Source organism: Leiobunum rupestre, chromosome 2 (assembly GCF_980474605.1).
Source record: "Leiobunum rupestre chromosome 2, qqLeiRupe1.1.hap1, whole genome shotgun sequence".
NCBI classification, from domain to species: Eukaryota; Metazoa; Arthropoda; class Arachnida; order Opiliones; family Sclerosomatidae; genus Leiobunum; species Leiobunum rupestre.
In genome coordinates, this window is record NC_143385.1 from 16,194,944 (window position 1) to 16,213,086 (window position 18,143).

Here is an 18,143-nt window from a genome sequence, read left to right on the forward strand (position 1 = left end):
TCATCGTTCTACCTTATCCGGTTTTCGAGAAACATGGATTTTAGAGGGGAAAAGTCACCTGTCGAAGACTTTTCAAACAGAGTGTACATATAAATCCAGTGAATAGGGAAATCAAAATTGATATAAAACTTAAATTAATAGGTCATCTCCTATTATTTGGAATTATTAAACTGGTCACCTTCTGTTTTTTTTGTTATTATTTCGAATTAATAAACTGGACACGGTGACCATTGACCCCCAAAATTTTGAATAAATAAACTGGTCTGAGCAGTTAATTAACTGGTCTTTGACCACCTGACCACCGTTATTTCCAAGGCTGGAACTTGGTGCTTTTTACTAAACGCGGACGACCGCGGGCCTCGGTAGGTGCAGACGAATTTAAGCAGCCGACGCTTTGTCAAAAAATAACCAACTCCCGTGAGCCTGCCCTGATTTCGCTGACGTGTGGCAAACCGGCTATTAAAACCTAAGTTTCCAGCTTTTAAAGATGTTTCTCTTCTAAATCCGCGCCCTCCAAATAGTCTTTCCCTGTATGAATCACTAAATGATTTTTCAACGCGTTCTCTCGGCTGAAACCAGTGATGGGCACCGCTCCTCTCATTGTGAGCGTTGTTGTTATTATGAGTGAAATTGAGCAGCCAAATGTTTTTTTAAAGAGCGTGAAACGGAAATGAGAGGAGCGCTTATTTTACCGCTCAAATAGAGCTGAAAGAGGAGCGCTTATTTTACTGCTCAAAAAATAGCTGAGAGAGGATCGCTAATTTTACCGCTCAAAAAATAGCCGAGAGAGGAGCGTTTATTTTACCGCTCAAAAAATAGCCGAGAGAGGAGCGTTTATTTTACCGCTCAAATAAGAGCCGAGAGAGGGAGCGCTAATTTTACCGCTCAAAAAATAGCCGAGAGAGGAGCGTTTATTTTACCGCTCAAAAAATAGCCGAGAGAGGAGCGTTTATTTTACCGCTCAAATAAGAGCCGAGAGAGGGAGCGCTTATTTTACCGCTCAAAAAAGAGCGCCTTTCAAACGAGCGGAAATCGAAAAAAGCGCTCCAAAAAATCGTGTTTTCGGCGTATTGATGAATCGTGGTTATTTACATGTAGGTTTAAAAATTTAAGTGGCTAAATTCGAGGGAAAGGTCACTTACATTTTGGGTGCGTCTTAATCATAGAAAAATTATTATATCAGGGTAATCAAGATTAAAAAATTTAATCACGATTTAACCACTAATCACGATTTAAACGAGATTTAATTATTCTAATCATGATCTAATCTTTTTAATCCGGATTTAATCAACATAATCGTGATTAAATTGAATTTAATCAAAATAATCACGATTAAATCGGATTTGACCTGCCCCTCGGTTAATTGCATGCAGTTTTATTTACAATAAATGAAACTGCCGTATCTTGAACAAAAAGGCGCTTTATTGAAAATTAACAAAGTGACTATCAACGTACGCAGTGATGCGGAGCGCTCTTCTCGTTGTGAGCGCTTTTGTTATTATGACCGAAATTGAGCGGAAATTTGTTTTTTTTTAAAAGAGCGCAAAACGTAAATGAGAGGAGCGTCATTTTCAGCGCTCAGAATAAAGCGAAAAGAGAGGAGCACGTATTTTACCGCTCACAAAAAGAGCGAAAAAAGAGGAGCGCTCATTTTACCGCTCAAAAAAGAGCGGAAAGCGAGGAGCATTTATTTTACTGCTCAAAAAAGAGCGAAAAGAGAAGCGCTTATTTTTCTGCTCAAAAATGCGTAAGCGTAAGCGGATATTATGCTAGCGAGTGCGAGCGGTGAGGGAGCTGAGCGGCTCTTAGACGAAAATGCCCAACACTGGCTGAACCTGCAATCGCAGCGCGTGTAGCGTAAGGGTATTTCGCTTTAATGATTCATTAAATGCATTGACAAATACTCGTGACTGGTGAAACTTGCTTCGCAAAGGCTGCAGCGAAACGATCTTTCCCTGGCATGAGCTTCAAAATGCCTCTTTAAATTCTCTTTTCGGTTGAAACTGCAATTGCAGATCGTGCATTGAAATGGTCTTTCACCGGAATGAAGACTTAAATGCCTCTTCAAGTGTTGCTTTTGGTTGAAACTGGTTTGGCAAAGCGTGCAGCGAAAAGGTCTATCACCGGAATGTATCACTAAATGCTTATTCAAATTATACTTTCTGGTGAAACTGGATTGACAAAGCGTGCAGCGAAATGGTCTTTCGCCGGAATGCATCATAAAATGCCTCTTCAAATGACCCCTTTTAGCGAAAATGCATTCGCAGAAGGTGCAGTGAAACGTTCTTTCGGTGGTATGAATCTTCATGTGGCGATCTAATTTGTCCTTCAGAGTGAAATTCGCCATAAAGTGCTTACACGAAAGCAGTTGAGGAAATAGCTCAGGAACTCTTTCTTGGATATGTATCACTTTATTCTGATCCGTAATTTCTTCGCTGATACTTTTTAAAGCTTGAACTGTCAAATTCGAATTAACAGAACTGTTTTTATGCGTCTGTTCTTTCAAAATAGCGCTTATCCGACTTTCTTGTGATTGTTTCCAATTTCTTTCGGAATCTTCAATTTCAGAAACTGGGATGGCGACTTGGTTGACTGACCTTCTTCTATTGGGCAAACGTGTCATTTGAGACAAATTCATTTCAAGCATATCTAATCTAGGAATTGGAATAAAATCGGGAAAATTGGTTTTATCGTCATCACTGAACGGTGTGAAGTGTTGCTTCAAAATATTGGTATAAGTATCACTTTCTGTATTATTAAGAGGAGACACGTCTTGCTCGAGTGGTCCAAAGCAAGTATCTGGGGTTATTTCATCAGAAACACCATCAGGTACAAAACAATCTTCTGTAAAATGAACTGATGGTTTCACTGTCGACGGATAGTTTTCTACTTTTGTTTTTATTTTGTTATTATTTGCCGTGGTTTCTTCGTCCTTTCGCAGAAATGGGACAGTTTCGAAAACCTCGGGCATTTGAATCATTTGTAAACTTCCGTCTAGTGAAGAAATTAAACCTTTTCCGTCAAGGGAAGCAACATCACCATACGATTCACATTCCGTAGGGTAAAAATGTTCCAAATCCATTTTGAAATTCGTTGTCATGAAATCTTCTTCGTTCAACTTAAAAGGGACAGTTTGGTCGGGGTGTTTCGTCATTGCATGATTTTCTTCATCTCTCGCTTTCACATTTAATTTTTTGATGCGAACAAAGCATCGAAGGTGTATTTTGTCGTTACTGTCGAATGACTTAAGGTGTTTCCAAGCTTCATTAAAAGTTGGATTTCCAATTTTGCTTTCGAGTTTGCCATTTGGAGTGTCCATAAATTTCCTTTCCACTTCATTTATTTTTTGATCAGAAGGATTTTTGATAATCTTTAAGTTTATGTTGGTATCAAAAACATCTTCGACTGAGATTATAATATTTTCCTTTTTCATTTTCAATTTATTCAAAAATGCTTCTTCGTCATTCAAATTATCCGGGATGGTTTCTGAACCATCAAATTCTGGTTCCTTTTCCACATTTTCATCCTGCGTTGAATTTAAACATACCTTGATATTGGATTGCCCAGGAAGTTGCCAATTTAGCAATTTATTAATTCTGTGATTAGTAGGTTTTTGGGCATGATCAAAATTAAGTAAATGAGACTTCAAATGTTCTATTCGGGTGAAACTTGAATCGCAGAGCGTGCATGGATATGGTCTTTCGCCATTATGAGTTTCTAAATGCCTCTGCAAATGTTCCTTTCGGGTAAATCTAAACTCGCATAGCGTGCAGGGAAACGGTCTTTCGCCGCGATGAGTTTTTAAATGCCTCTTCAAATGTCCTCTAAGGGTGAAAGTAGATTTACAGAGCGTGCATGGAAACGGTCTTTCACCGCTATGAGTTTTTAAATGCCTCTTTAAATATTCGTTTTTTCTAAAACTTGCATCGCAGAGCGTGCAGGGAAACGATCTTTTACTGGCACGAATTAAGAAATTCCATCCCAAAGAGTGCGTGCCGGGAAACGGTCTTTCACCGTGGTGAATACTTAAATGCTTCTTCAAGTGTTGCTTTTGGGTGAATCTGGATTCGCAGAGTTTGCAGGAAAATGGTCTATCACCGCTATGAGTATCTAAATGCCTCTTCAAATGTTCCTTTCGGGAGAAACTGGATTGGCAAAGCGTGCAGCGAAAGGGTCTTTCGCCGGAATGCATCATTAAATGCCTATTCAAATGACCCCTTTTGGCAAAAATGCGTTCGCAGAACGTGCAGTGAAACGTTGTCTTGGTGGTATGAATCTTCATGTGGCGATCTAATTTGTCCTTCCGAGTGAAATTCGCCATACAGTGTTTACACGAAAGCAATTGAGGAAATAGCTTAGGAACTCTTTCTTGGATATGTGTCACTTTATTTTGATCCGTAATTTCTTCGCTGATACTTTTTAAATCTTGAACTGTCAAATGCGAATGAACTGAACTGTGTGTATGCGTCTGTTTTTTCCCAGAATCATCATCTTTAACATCACCATGTACAAAAACTGCTTCGGTCAAATGACCTGGTGGTTTCACTGTCCACGGATAGACTTCTAATCCTGCTTTTATTTTGAAATTATTTGCCGTGGCTTCTTCGTCGTTTAGCAGAAATGGGACAGTTTCGAAAACCTCGGGAACCTGCTTATTTTGCAAACTTTCGTCTAATGAACAATTTAACCCTTTTCCATCAAGAGAAGCAAAATCACCAAACGATTCAGATTCCATGGGGTAAAAATTATCGAAATCCACTTTGAAATTCGTTGTCATGAAATCTTCTTCGTTCAACTTAAAAGGGACAGTTTGCGAGGAAATTATTTTTGGGGTGTTTTTAATATTGAAATCAGGATATAAATACGAATTTGGTTCTCGTTTGGCATCGTTAGGAATATTTACATTTGGCATGTCAGCTTCATCAGGAAAATAATTTTGGTCGGGGTGTTTCGTCATTGCCTGACTTTCTCTATCTGTCACTTTCACATTTATTTTTTTAATGCGAACAAAGCATCGAAGGTGTATTTTGTCGTTACTGTCGAATGGCTTTAAGTGTTTCCACGCTTCATTAAAGGTTGGTTTTCCAATTTTTCTTTCGAGTTTGCTATTTGGAGTGTCTATAGCTTCCACTTCATTTATTTTTTGTTCAGTAGCATTTTTGATAATCTTTAGGTTTATGTTGGTATCAAAATCATCTTCGGTTGATATTATAATATTTTCCTTTTTCATTTTCAATTTATTCAAAAATACTTCTTCGACATTCAAATTATCCGGGATAGTTTCTGAACCATCAAATTCCGGTTCTTTTTTTACATTTTCTTCCTGCGTTGAATTTAAACATACCTTGATATTAGATTGGTCAGGACGTTGCCCATATAGCAATCCATTAATTCTGTGATTAGTAGGTTTTTGGGCATCAACAAAATGAAGTGAATGTCACTTCAAATGTTCTGTTGGGGTAAAACTTGAATCGCAGAGCGTGCATGGATATGGTCTTTTGCCGTTATGAGTTTCTAAATGCCTCTTCAAATGTTCCTTTCGGGTGAAAGTAGATTGGCAGAGCGTGCATGGAAACGGTCTTTCGCCGCTATGAGTTTTTAAATGCCTCTTTAAATATTCATTTTTCCTAAAACTTGCATTGCAGAGCGTGCACGGAAACGATCTTTTACTGGCATTAATTAAAAAATGCCTTTCCATAGAGTGCATGCCTGGAAACGGTCTTTCGCCGTGGTGAATCCTTAAATGCATTTTCAAGTGTTGATTTTGGGTGAATCTGGATTCGCAGAGTTTGCAGGAAAACGTTCTTTCACCGCGATGAGTTTCTAAATGCCTCTTCAAATGTTCCATTCGGGTGAAACTGAACTCGCAGAGTGTGCAGGAAAACGGTCTTTCACCACGATGAGTTTTTAAATGCCTCTTCAAATGTCCGTTACAAGTGAAAGTAGATTGGCAGTGCATGCAAGGAAACGGTCTTTCACCACGATGAGTTTCTAAATGCATCTTCAAATGTACTTTACTGGTGAAATTGGATTGGCAGCGCGTGCAGTGAAACGATCTTCCACCGGAGTGAATAATTAAATGCTTCTTTAAGTGTTGCTTCTGAGTGAAACTGGATTGGCAGAGCGTGGAGCGAAAGGGTCTATCACCGGAATGAATCAACAAATGCCTCTTCAAATGACCCTTTGTGCTAAGAACGGATTCGCAGAACGTGCATTGAAACCTTCTCTCTGCGGTATGAATCTTCATGTGGCGTTTAAAATTTTCCGTCCGAGTGAAACTGGCCATACAGTGCTCACACGAAAACATATTCAGGTTCGTTTGTGTTCTGAGATGCATACCAAAATCTACTTTGCCCTCGGTATGGGTTTGACCTTTTGAGTAGTAGGAACTAAAAAGGCAATTTAGCTTACTCCAAGCGCTTTCATGATTCGTATGATCAGGAACTATTTCTCGTAAATCTGTCACTTCATTTTGATCCATAATTCCTTTGCCAATATTTCTAGAATCTTGAACTGCCAAATGGGAATGAACGGAACCTTTTACAAGTGTCTCTTCATTCAAAACAGTGCTTACTCGACTTTCTTGTGCTTCTTTCTCAATACTTTTAGAATCATCATCGTTAATTTCAGTAAGATTGGTGTCTTTTTGGTCGATGATCCTAGTAGTTTCCATGGGGTAAATGTGTTCCAAATCCACTTTAAAATTAGTTGTTATGAAATCTTCCTCGTTCAACTTAAATGGGACCGTTTTCGAGGAATCCTTGTTATGTCTGTTTTCAATATTGAAATCTGGACACGAATAAAAGTTTGGTTCTTCTTTGACATCTTTAGAAAGCATTAAATTTGGCAAGTCGTCTTGGTGTGTTTCGTCAGTAAACGGATTTCGCCCGCGTTGCTTCCTTATTTCTCGACTTTCTCTATCTCTCGATTTCACATTTAATTCTTTCATGCGAACAAAGCATCGAAGGTGTATTTTGTCGTTACTGTCAAATGATTTCAAGTGTTTCCACGCTTCATTATAAGTTGGATTTCCAATTATTCTTTCGTTTTTGCTCTCGGATGTGTCCATAACTTGCCTTTCCACTTTTTTATATTCAGTAAATGCCTTTTCAAATAACCCTTTCGAGTGATACTGGATTTGCTGAGCGTGCAGATGGGTATTCAAGTCGGTTTTGCTCTTCGTACTATAGCAAAGGGAACAACGAAACGGCCCAAGGACTTTCATCTGGGATTTGCATTTCGGACGTGAGATATGCCTCGATACTTTATCTCATGCACAATTGTCTTTTCAGTTTTTGCAGCGTTTAAGCCATCTTCCAAGGACGCTTTAGACTCGTCTTTTTGTGCTAACCAATGTAACGTTTCTAAAGAATGAGATTGATATGAGTTGAAACTTTCAAACAAGGGAAATGTAATTTGTCACTTCTGTCAAACGATTTCAAGAATATTGCACAGTTATTTCCACTGCGATTCCTCGAATGAGAAGCACAGATTTCGTTCGAGTCAATACAGTCTTCACGCAAGTGGAACTTCTATGGAAACTCTCTGAAGATTGTTCTTTGAAGTACCTAATCTTGAGTTTCTGATCAGAATCGGCCGATTCATCTAGATTGTTAATCAATGTAGGTTCAATTTGTTTATCGGTTTTAATTTACTCAGCTACTTCCATTTTAATATTAAATCTGATAGAATCTTCTGAAAATTTTGATTCATTTTTATGCAATGTATACATTTCCCTTACAGATAAGACAGATACTTAAGGACAAAGTTTTGGATAAGATTTAAATATTCCTGGTATGGAAATGACTGATGGTGATTGAGAAAAGAAACACTATCTTAATTTCATCGAAAATTAACATGTAAAAGAGCTAGTACAACAGTGCGGTCATTTTAATTTGTTCTCCAGAATTGCACAAACATTACACCTGATACGTAAGTTCATCAAGTGTAAAATGTCCCTGAAAATTTTTCTTCCACTTGAAGAATAAGTACACTAGTTGCAAAAGTAACATGTAGCTTCGCAGTGTGGGACTCAGTTGACACTGCACTTGGTCGAGTTTTTATCTAAAAAAAAAATATTTTTGTACACAGGTATCCACCGATACCTACGTTATTATAAAAAAACCTACCTCCTTAAGCCTTGGCTATCCTGTTGAAAGACATCATAACTTAAACATCAAAACTAAACATTATAGGTTAATTTATCAATATAATAGTGCTAAAGAAAATTCATTTTTGAATCTATTGACTGACCTATAGCTTTTTAATTAGCTTAACTTCTTTTATAGCTCCTCATCAGCTTGTGGTTGTTACAAAGTGCAGATCCTAAAATCACCGTCGTCAATCTGCAAAAACTATGAAAGTTGTAAAAGCTAATATTTACGGTACGGTGGAGTACCCGACGAAACAGAACTAAGCTATGGTCATAGCTACGGCACCAATTACTAAAATTGCTTTTAAACTTTAATAATATTGCGGAAAAATTATCATACACGATTAACACATCGTTTACTCTTTATAATAACGAAAAAGCCATTATTATGTAAAAAAACGAAGAAAGAAACAGATACAAAGAAAGCTAAAATAGATGGCGCTACCGGTGTCTTATATTTATCGTCTGTATTTTTAGAATTATAATTTAATTTACTTAAATTTTCCATAGGAAAAGTGATTGAAATATAAATTATTTTATTGAAATCAACGTCAAAGATGCTACAATTCTTGTTTCATCAAATATGAATATGAAAAGTGATTGAAATGAATTATATTTTAATATATTCTAGCGTGTAATGATCAATTCATTTCGGTGGGGTTGGTTTTAGTAGATAGGCAGGTAGACACCAAAAACTTAATTTTGAGTCTGATATTCAAACCAGATTTAATTAAATATGACACGGTGGATCATATTCACATTAATACCATTTGTAATGCAAAAGGCCGGCTACCCATTGATGTGAAAATGACATCTGGACCTCCTATACAAGATGAAATATTAAAGATTAAACCTTAAACTATTATACTGCGACCATGGCGTTTAAGACATTTCGAGTCGGATATTTGAAACAGATTTTTATATGACATTATGGATAAAATTCAGATAAACAAATAATTTCTCAAAACTTCCTATTTCCTTTTCATATCTTTATTAATTAACATTTACATTTGCATTTATATTTAAATTCATTTATCGTAACTCTCCCTGTAATAAATTGCTACTCTCCCTATAATATCATTCTTATCTACCAGTAATAAATTTGTACTTCCTTTGTCACACATTTCTACTCTATTTGTAATAAATTTCTTCTCTCTCTTTAATAAACTACTACTCCCCCGTTATAGATACTTACTGACCCCGGTTCATTTACTATTATCCCTGAAATAAATTTCTTTTCCCGCTGTTATAATTTTTACTCTGCCTCAGACTGCCTGTAATACATTTCTGGTCCGGCTGTAATAAATTTTTACTCTGCCTGTAATCAGTGTTGGGTAAAATACTTCACTTTCGGTATTTAAAATACAATACTAAATACTCCTACGATAAAGTATTTAAAATAAAGTATTCTATTTTAGAATTTTAAAATACTAAATACTCAAAATACTATAATTTCTTGAAAGCGGAAAAAATGCCAGACTGTCGAGAATATAACGATTTTCCGCGTGATCTAAAAGGCAGATTGTCTCGTAAGATAGTCTAGAGTCCTCGCTACTCCAACGCCACCGAGGCCGATAAGCAGAATTTTTCACAACTTTTCTTTTTCTTTTTTCTCCTTGGTCATGAAGAGCTAGGGCTAGACATAGCCTTAACAGCTCTGAGAGGCCAAATTTGGAAGTCGCGGGAAAATAGATATATACAAAAATCAAAGAAACAGAAGTCAATTACACAAGGCTATAGGAGACTTGAGGGCACATTAAGTTTTAAATGAATTTTAAGTTTAGCGTTAAAAAGATGAAAAGTCCTCAAGGAAATGTCCTCAGGGAGAGCATTCCAATGAGGAATAACTCTGCGAAAAAATGAATTTATAAGGTTTTCCTTGTTGAGGGTCCGAATCAAAAGTTTACGGGAGTGACCACGAGTGTCAGTATTACCATTCGCAAAAGTAAAATGTGGTTGGTTTGGATCACATAAAATTTTAAAGAGCGATGTTAATTCTAGATAAAGTCTACGAGATTGAAGGGGGACCCAATTAAGTTTAGCCAAACGCTCAGCACGAGGTAATTTACGAAGGGAATAGGGAACACGGGAAGCACAAGCTTGAATTTTTCTGACGTAACAGTCAAAGAGGCGACTAAGCATAGCAGGGCTGATTCGAGAAAAATTAGCTTTAATGGTGGCAAGAAGGCCAGAGGCACGGCCACAAACCTTAGCAATGTGTATGCGAAAAGAGAGGTTATTGGAAACATGAACACCCAGGTCGCGACACTCATTAACTCTTTGAATATTACGGTTAAAGAGGTAATATGGGGATGGAATTCTCGTATTACATTTATCTCGTTGGATAGAGAGCACAACTGATTTAGAGTCATTGAAAATGAGTCCATTGGTTTGAGACCAGAGTTCAAGAGGTCGAAGGTCAGATTGAAGGGTGATAATGTCAGCGAAAGATTTGGTCACATGGAACACTTTGAGGTCATCAGCGAAAAGTCGGAGATCAGATTTGATGTTGAGGGGGATGTCGTTAATGTACAAGACGAACAATAGAGTCCCTAAGACAATCCCCTGGGGGACGCCACTCGTGACCGAGCGGGAGTCACTCAAAAAATTCCCGACACGCACCCGTTGAGAGCGATAGAGAAGATAATTCTTCAGCCACGTGAGGACGTTGTTCCTGATGTTAAAAGTGGAGTCGAGTTTAGCCATGAGACGATGATGAGGGACCGAGTCAAAAGCTTTAGCTATATCGCATCGACACGTTGGTTATTATCAAAGGCATCCAACCAAATAGCTGATTTGCCGTGTAGAAATCCATGTTGAAATTCACTGAGAAAGAGATTGACGTGTGAAAGTAACGCGGATCGAACACATTTTTCCAGAACTTTGCAAATAGAAGAGGTAAGGCTAATTGGCCGATAGTTCGAGGCGTCGCATTTTTTCCCTTTTCCTTTATAGATAGGGGTGATATGAGCCAGTTTGAAGAGAAACCGTAAATAGGTAGCTAAGCGGTCGATAAAGTGAGTTAGCACAGTTTTTTAATAGTCAATTGGGAATCCCGTCAGGGCCCGAGGCACTTTTTGTGTCGAGAGATTTGAGAGCTTGGCGGACATCACAAAAAGACGGAGTGTAGTTAGGCATGGGTAAGGCGTCAGTTTTCGAGAGGTTCAGCAGATCGTACTGGTTAGTATTAAAGTTCCTAGCGAGTGTGTTATCAACGCAGTTGGCCATCTGAAGATCCGAGTCAGTTTTCTCACCGTTGGCAAGTGTAATATTTAGACGCGAAAGTGGTACACGAATTTGTTTCTTGACAAAGCGATAGCAGGCTCTGGGGGTCTTTTTGATACTATTGAACTGCCGTTGGTGAGACTTTGCTTTAGCTCGAGAGATCAAGACTTTGACAAGCTTCACTTGATCCTTGAAGGCTGCATCGGTATCCCCAGGATTTTAAAACTGGTGGCGTTTAAGCCATAAGCACTGGTCAGGGGCGTCCCATTGAGTGATATGGGGGAAGGGGGGTCCCAAAAAGGTTTGTAAAGTTGAAACATTGAGGCCGACTAGGAAAAATGATATTTTGATGCCCATATTTCAGTTTGAAGAAACGTTTCGCCAAGTGAATTGTAAAAGTTCTGAATTTTAGGTGGCGCTTCAGAAATTTTTCCGTTGGCTCAATCGCCGCCTGAAACACCATAGCGACGCCACTGGTAGGCTGGTTGGAGATGATTGAATGAGACCGTGTTATTAGAGCGAATTGCGTGTTGGAGCCGTTTCCAGAGGCGTTCCTTTTTCCGAATGGCTGTTTTGGTTGGAAGGGGAACCCAAGGGCGGCGGCCTTTGGGTGTGTTGGAGCTATAAAGTGGCACTGCAGCGGCCACACATTTGAGAAGAATATCCTTAAAGAACTGCCAAGCTTCCTCCATAGGAAGATCTAGGATACGAGACCAGTCTTCCTTGGCAAACCGAGCATTAAGGGAGACGAAATCAGCACGAGAATAGTCGAAGTCATGCTGAATAGCGGTTTTGCTCGAGGAAGTTGAGTAAAGAATTTGTAGGATGATATGGTCGCTACGCCCAAGAGGCGGGAACTCAGTGATTTACGGCTGTACATTAGCTTGTGTTAGAACCAGCTCTAAAATGTTAGAGCTAATATTGTGTGATTGCCAGAAACGAGTTGGGATGTTAACGTGTTGCCGAAGAAATTGACGTTGGAAAGCGTTGAAAAATAGTTCGTGAACGGCAGTAGCTTTAGGTCGAAGAGTATGAGCGGGCCAGTCAATTAGCGGAAGATTATAGTCGCCAAGGAAAACCAGTTCCATGTGTTGTTTAGTGCGTACAATTTCAGAAATGTTGGAGATAAGTTCGGAGTTGTTCGCATCAGAGGTAAGAGGGGAGCGGTAGACACAGGATAACAAAAGCCAGGTATCGCAATTGTCGGGCTTTATTTCGATCCAGACGGATTCGTCAAAACAGTCAACCGGGACATTTCGTGGAAAATAAGTCCATCACGAATGTAGACTAGAACACCACCACCACCTCCTTGACCAACGCGATCGGGCCTGATAAACTGAAAACCCGGTAGGTTGAAATTAGCGTCGCCATGAGAATCATTTGCCCAAGTCTCGGTAATACAGATACAGTCAGCGTTCCAATTGGGAGAGATTGTTCCAAGTTCTTTGATTTTACCTGCAGTGGTGTAGTCGGGCCAGGGCGTCGCCCCGGTGCTTTTTTCAAAGGCAGGGCGCCGCCCCGCCTTAGTTTTTCTATTTTGCCAGGGCGCGCCCTGCCTCTTTTTTTCAACTTGCCATAGCGCGCCTTGCTTCTATTTCATTAAATGAAAAGAGACTTAAAACGGTTGTAAAATTCACAATTTATTTATTTAAAAAATCCAACGTTTCGGAGGAACTGTTCCTCCTTCTTCAGGGATTTTTACAAGTCTGACAGTATAATGGTAAAACTTTGGGACGAAAAACTATTTATGCGCTTTATACATATAGTGGCTACTGTTCTATAGCCGCGAGCGTTTCTTCTCGAAGGCGAGTCGACCGTCGAAGGGTTATATGAGCAACGGGCGCGAGGCTACTATTGTCAATCTCTTCACCAAACCCCCACAAATGCTACCATAGATTGTCTTAAGTCCAAATTATATTCCGATTGTGAAATTTCGGATTATATTAGTTTAATACGTTTATGTGTAAATAACACTTGTTTCTCATTTCAAAATGAGTATTATAAACAAATTGATGGCATGGCCATGGGTTCACCTTTAAGCTCATTATTATGTAATTCCTTTATGGAAAATTTTTAATTACTTGCCCTCAGTTCTGTTCCCAAAAAACCTAAATGTTTTTTCCGATTTTATGACGATACCTTTTTCGTTTGGCCCCATAGCTTAGCTTGTCTCTCTGAATTTCACAATCATTTAAACTTAATCAATCCAGCCATTCAATTTACCAAAGAAACTGAACAAGAAAGCGAACTGCCCTTCCTTGACATTCTTATACATAACAACCAGGGCACCCTCCAATTTGAAACATCAGTTTATCGTAAGCCTTGCAATGTCTTATCTTATTTACACGCGAAATCATGCCACCATCCTTCCCAAAAAATAAGTGCTCTATCAACATTAATTCACCGCGCTTTCACCATTTCCTCAAATTCTTCCTTCCTCTCCTCCGAATTAAAATTAGTTAAATCCACAGCTTTATATCATTATTTTTCGGAATCCCAAATAGATCACATAATAATGAAAATATCAAAAAAAATATCTAATACCGTCTGTTTCCAAACAACTCTAGCTCCTGTAGTTTCAGAAAGTAAAAAATCTTTCATCCCAGCATGTAACCCCTTTTATCCTGGCTTCTCTCAAAAACTAGCCAAAAATCTTAAATCAGTAGGTCTCGATCGTATTTATCTCCCACCACCCAAATTGTCAGCTTTATTATGTAATAACAAAGAACCAACTGCCCCCTCGACAGTCCATTATTTATAAAATCTCCTGTGAATGTGGTGATTATTACATTGGGCAATGCCGTCGCCCATTTCATCAAAGGCTTAAAGAACACAAAAATTGAAACAACCCGTACAATAATTATCCCCTTAGCGAACACCTTCGTGTTTTTGGCCATAATGCTAGGTGGGACTCAATAGACATACTAGCTCAACCAAAATTTCATAAAACCCATTTTAATGTACGCGAATCCATCGAAATTTTAAAAAATAAATCTGCGCAATGTTTAAACCGTGACGATGGTCCCTTTAACTTATCCACGTTATCTCCACTTTTTAAATGTTTTTATGGTCCTCACCCTCCCACACAACAAACCAATTCCTCCTCTCGCAGTATCCCCCATTCCGACAATAGTAGCCTCGCGCGCGAACGAAGATATCGAGCCCGTTGCTCCTATAACCCTTCGACGGTCGACTCGCCTTCGAGAAAAAACGTTCGCGACTATAGAACAGTAGCCACTATATGTATTAAGCGCATAAATATTTTTTCGTCCCAAAGTTTTACCATTATACTGTCAGACTTCTAAAAATCCCTGAAACGTTGGATTTTTTAAATAAATAAATTGTGAATTTTAAAACCGTTTTAAGTCTGTTTTCAGTTAGTTTTTCACAATGTGCTTCTCTTCACTTCTATCTATTTCATTAATCATTTTTCTCGAATAAAGGGTGTGTGGATTTATTATATATTTTGCCCGCAGGAAAATACCATAACAATTTCAAATAGTTACCTACGTACGGTCAGCTTCAATCACGCTAAAAATCGAAGTTGGACGTATATTTATAGCGGCCGGTACAGCCAACGTCGATTACGCGCGAAATCGAAATTGGCCGTACCCAGGTATCGCCCCGGTTCTTTTTGTTTTAGGACTACACCACTGTTTACCTGGGAGAGACTGAGCATTGAAAGACATAATGATAACATGGGAGGTAATGTGGCGAGGAACGTACAGAGGAGCTGTAAATGACGACGAGGAGGAATTTAGTTTTTTGAAGCAGGGAAAGGAGGGATGGACGCTGAACCGGCGAAGGGAACTGGAGAAGAAGGCTCGCGGATGGAATCAGAGGAGACGTCACTTGGGAGATTGACAAGTGTATGTGCGAGTGGTTTCACGCTATCAGCTTGAGATTCAACTGGAGTTTGGGTGGTTGAATTGTCATGGTTAAGTGGAAACTCTTGGGTTATGGCTGTGTTGGATTTCGCGTGACGTTGTATAATTATTCCACTGCGAATAGAATAGAGATGAGTTGGGTTTTCTTCTTTTAAATTGCGCAGTTCATCGAGAAGAGCTCTGTGAGCCTGGCGTTGTAAAGCGGTGTGGTCCGGAGCCACAGGAAAACGAAATTCGTTGCGATTTCGCATTTCATGTATACCCTGGATGAAATATTGCCTGTGACTAACAGATTAAAAAAATTAATGGGCCGGATCTTCCCTTCAAAGAACGGACCAACTCGTCCAATTTGTATATTGCGGCACTGCGAGTAGCTAAAGTCAAGTTCTTGTAGAACACCATATGAGTCATGAATATCACGGTCAAGATTATTATCATCAGGTAAATTGAAGATCAGAGCATTACGCTTGCGTGCATTAATCTCAAGCTGCTCTTCGATAAAGGCTTTAACTGAATTATTGTCACCCCGGAGACTTTCCCTGGGAGACTTAACAGAAGTATTAGAATCAGGAGACACAGATAAAGCTTCACTGTACGAGGGCTGAGATGAGGTAGCGAGCTTATCGGAGTGATCGTGAAGAATTTTATCAAGGGTCGCGATTGAAGTAGTGTGACTGACAGTGGTAGATTCAACTGCGGATAAATTGGCAGAGAGAACCGATAATTCAGTTTTCATTGAATTTAGGGCGGTATTGTCAGACACTTGTAGGCCCGAGAGACGAGTGACCTCTTTAGATAACTCGGATAGCGTACGTAGGAACTTGGGGCCCGTTGCGAGGCACATTGGGCATAAAAACAAGAAATTCTTGCGGTGGGTTGATGAATGAAGTTCAAAAATATTGTCAGGAATATTGGCACAACTGGTATGACACCAGTGATTGCAGATATCGCAGCTTAAGGCTTTATCGCCCTTTTCCACATAAATATCACAAGTCGGGCACAAGGGCGTATCCAGGATTTTATTTCAGGGGGGGGGGGGTTTGAGGGAAAATTTCAAGGGGGGGGGCGCTGGCTGACGGAATAGGCTTGGCGTGGGTTTTCGGTGGGCGACCGCGCTTATTTTTAGCTGCAGGTTCAATGCTGATGTTTAAATTGAAGTTCGCGCCCGATTCCGTAACTTCCGAATCAAGCGATAGCGAACGACGCCGAGGCTTAATTGAATCCGCGGCAGGAGGTTTCGAAGAAACACCAATGCTCACGTTGGGTTGAGACTGAGAAATAACAGTTAGATGTGATGAAGATGATGATGATGGATTGTCATTAGTCTCAGGAACTGTAAAAACAGGGACATCCAAATTGCCGAAATTTAAAACAGAGGAAGAAGCCGTACGGACGGTAGCGGCCGCCATTTTTTTCTCGCGTGGGTGAATATGAATTACGCGTATTTTGTGTCGTGGAGAAAATACAAGAAAATGGATCTAAAATAAAATACTAAATACATTTCTTTAAAAGTATTTAAAATAAAATACTAAATAAATTTCTTTAAAAGTATTTAAAATAAAATACTAAATAAATTTCTTTAAAATTATTTAAAATAAAATACTAAATAAATTTCTTTAAAATTATTTAAAATAAAATACTAAATACATTTCTTTAAAATTATTTAAAATAAAATACTAAATACATTTCTTTAAAATTATTTAAAATAAAATACTAAATACATTTCTTTAAAATTATTTAAAATAAAATACTAAATACATTTCTTTAAAAGTATTTAAAATAAAATACTTAATACATTTCTTTAAAAGTAATTAAAATAAAATACTTAATACATTTCTTTAAAATTATTTAAAATAAAATACTTAATACATTTCTTTAAAATTATTTAAAATAAAATACTAAATACATTTCTTTAAAATTATTTAAAATAAAATACTAAATACATTTCTTTAAAATTATTTAAAATAAAATAATAAATACATTTCTTTAAAAGTATTTAAAATAAAATACTAAATACATTTCTTTAAAAGTATTTAAAATAAAATACTAAATAAATTTCTTTAAAAGTATTTAAAATAAAATACTAAATAAATTTCTTTAAAATTATTTAAAATAAAATACTAAATAAATTTCTTTAAAATTATTTAAAATAAAATACTAAATACATTTCTTTAAAATTATTTAAAATAAAATACTAAATACATTTCTTTAAAATTATTTAAAATAAAATACTAAATACATTTCTTTAAAATTATTTAAAATAAAATACTAAATAAATTTCTTTAAAAGTATTTAAAATAAAATACTTAATACATTTCTTTAAAAGTAATTAAAATAAAATACTTAATACATTTCTTTAAAATTATTTAAAATAAAATACTAAATACATTTCTTTAAAATTATTTAAAATAAAATACTAAATACATTTCTTTAAAATTATTTAAAATAAAATACTTAATACATTTCTTTAAAAGTATTTAAAATAAAATAATAAATACATTTCTTTAAAAGTATTTAAAATAAAATACTTAATTCATTTCTTTAAAAGTATTTAAAATGAAATACTAAATACATTTCTTTAAAAGTATTTAAAATAAAATACTAAATACATTTCTTTAAAAGTATTTAAAATAAAATTTAAATACATTTCTTTAAAAGTATTTAAAATAAAATACTAAATACATTTCTTTAAAATTATTTAAAATAAAATACTAAATACATTTCTTTAAAATTATTTAAAATAAAATACTAAATACATTTCTTTAACAGTATTTAAAATAAAATACTAAATACATTTCTTTAAAATTATTTAAAATAAAATACTAAATACATTTCTTTAAAATTATTTAAAATAAAATACTTAATACATTTCTTTAAAA

At 37.0% G+C, this 18,143-nt stretch overlaps 2 protein-coding genes and 1 long non-coding RNA gene across 3 annotated transcripts; all 3 read right to left on the minus strand.

The window, feature by feature from the left end:
* Positions 1 to 1,608: 1,608 nt before the first annotated feature.
* LOC149956219 (uncharacterized) lies at positions 1,609 to 5,417 on the minus strand. The gene has a single exon (XM_090165428.1). The coding sequence runs from the start codon at positions 5,228 to 5,230 to the stop codon at positions 1,874 to 1,876; it is 3,357 nt and encodes a 1,118-aa protein (XP_090021554.1). The 5' UTR covers positions 5,231 to 5,417; the 3' UTR covers positions 1,609 to 1,873.
* Positions 5,417 to 7,618, minus strand: LOC149956220 (uncharacterized). Its single transcript, XM_090165429.1, has one exon. The coding sequence runs from the start codon at positions 7,223 to 7,225 to the stop codon at positions 5,438 to 5,440; it is 1,788 nt and encodes a 595-aa protein (XP_090021555.1). The 5' UTR covers positions 7,226 to 7,618; the 3' UTR covers positions 5,417 to 5,437.
* A 245-nt stretch (positions 7,619 to 7,863) lies between these two features.
* Positions 7,864 to 8,428, minus strand: LOC149956221 (uncharacterized). Its single transcript, XR_016478175.1, has 3 exons — positions 8,254 to 8,428; positions 8,130 to 8,182; positions 7,864 to 8,064 (listed from the first exon to the last, which is right to left on the minus strand). It is a non-coding gene; the product is annotated as an uncharacterized LOC149956221 (long non-coding RNA).
* Positions 8,429 to 18,143: the final 9,715 nt, after the last annotated feature.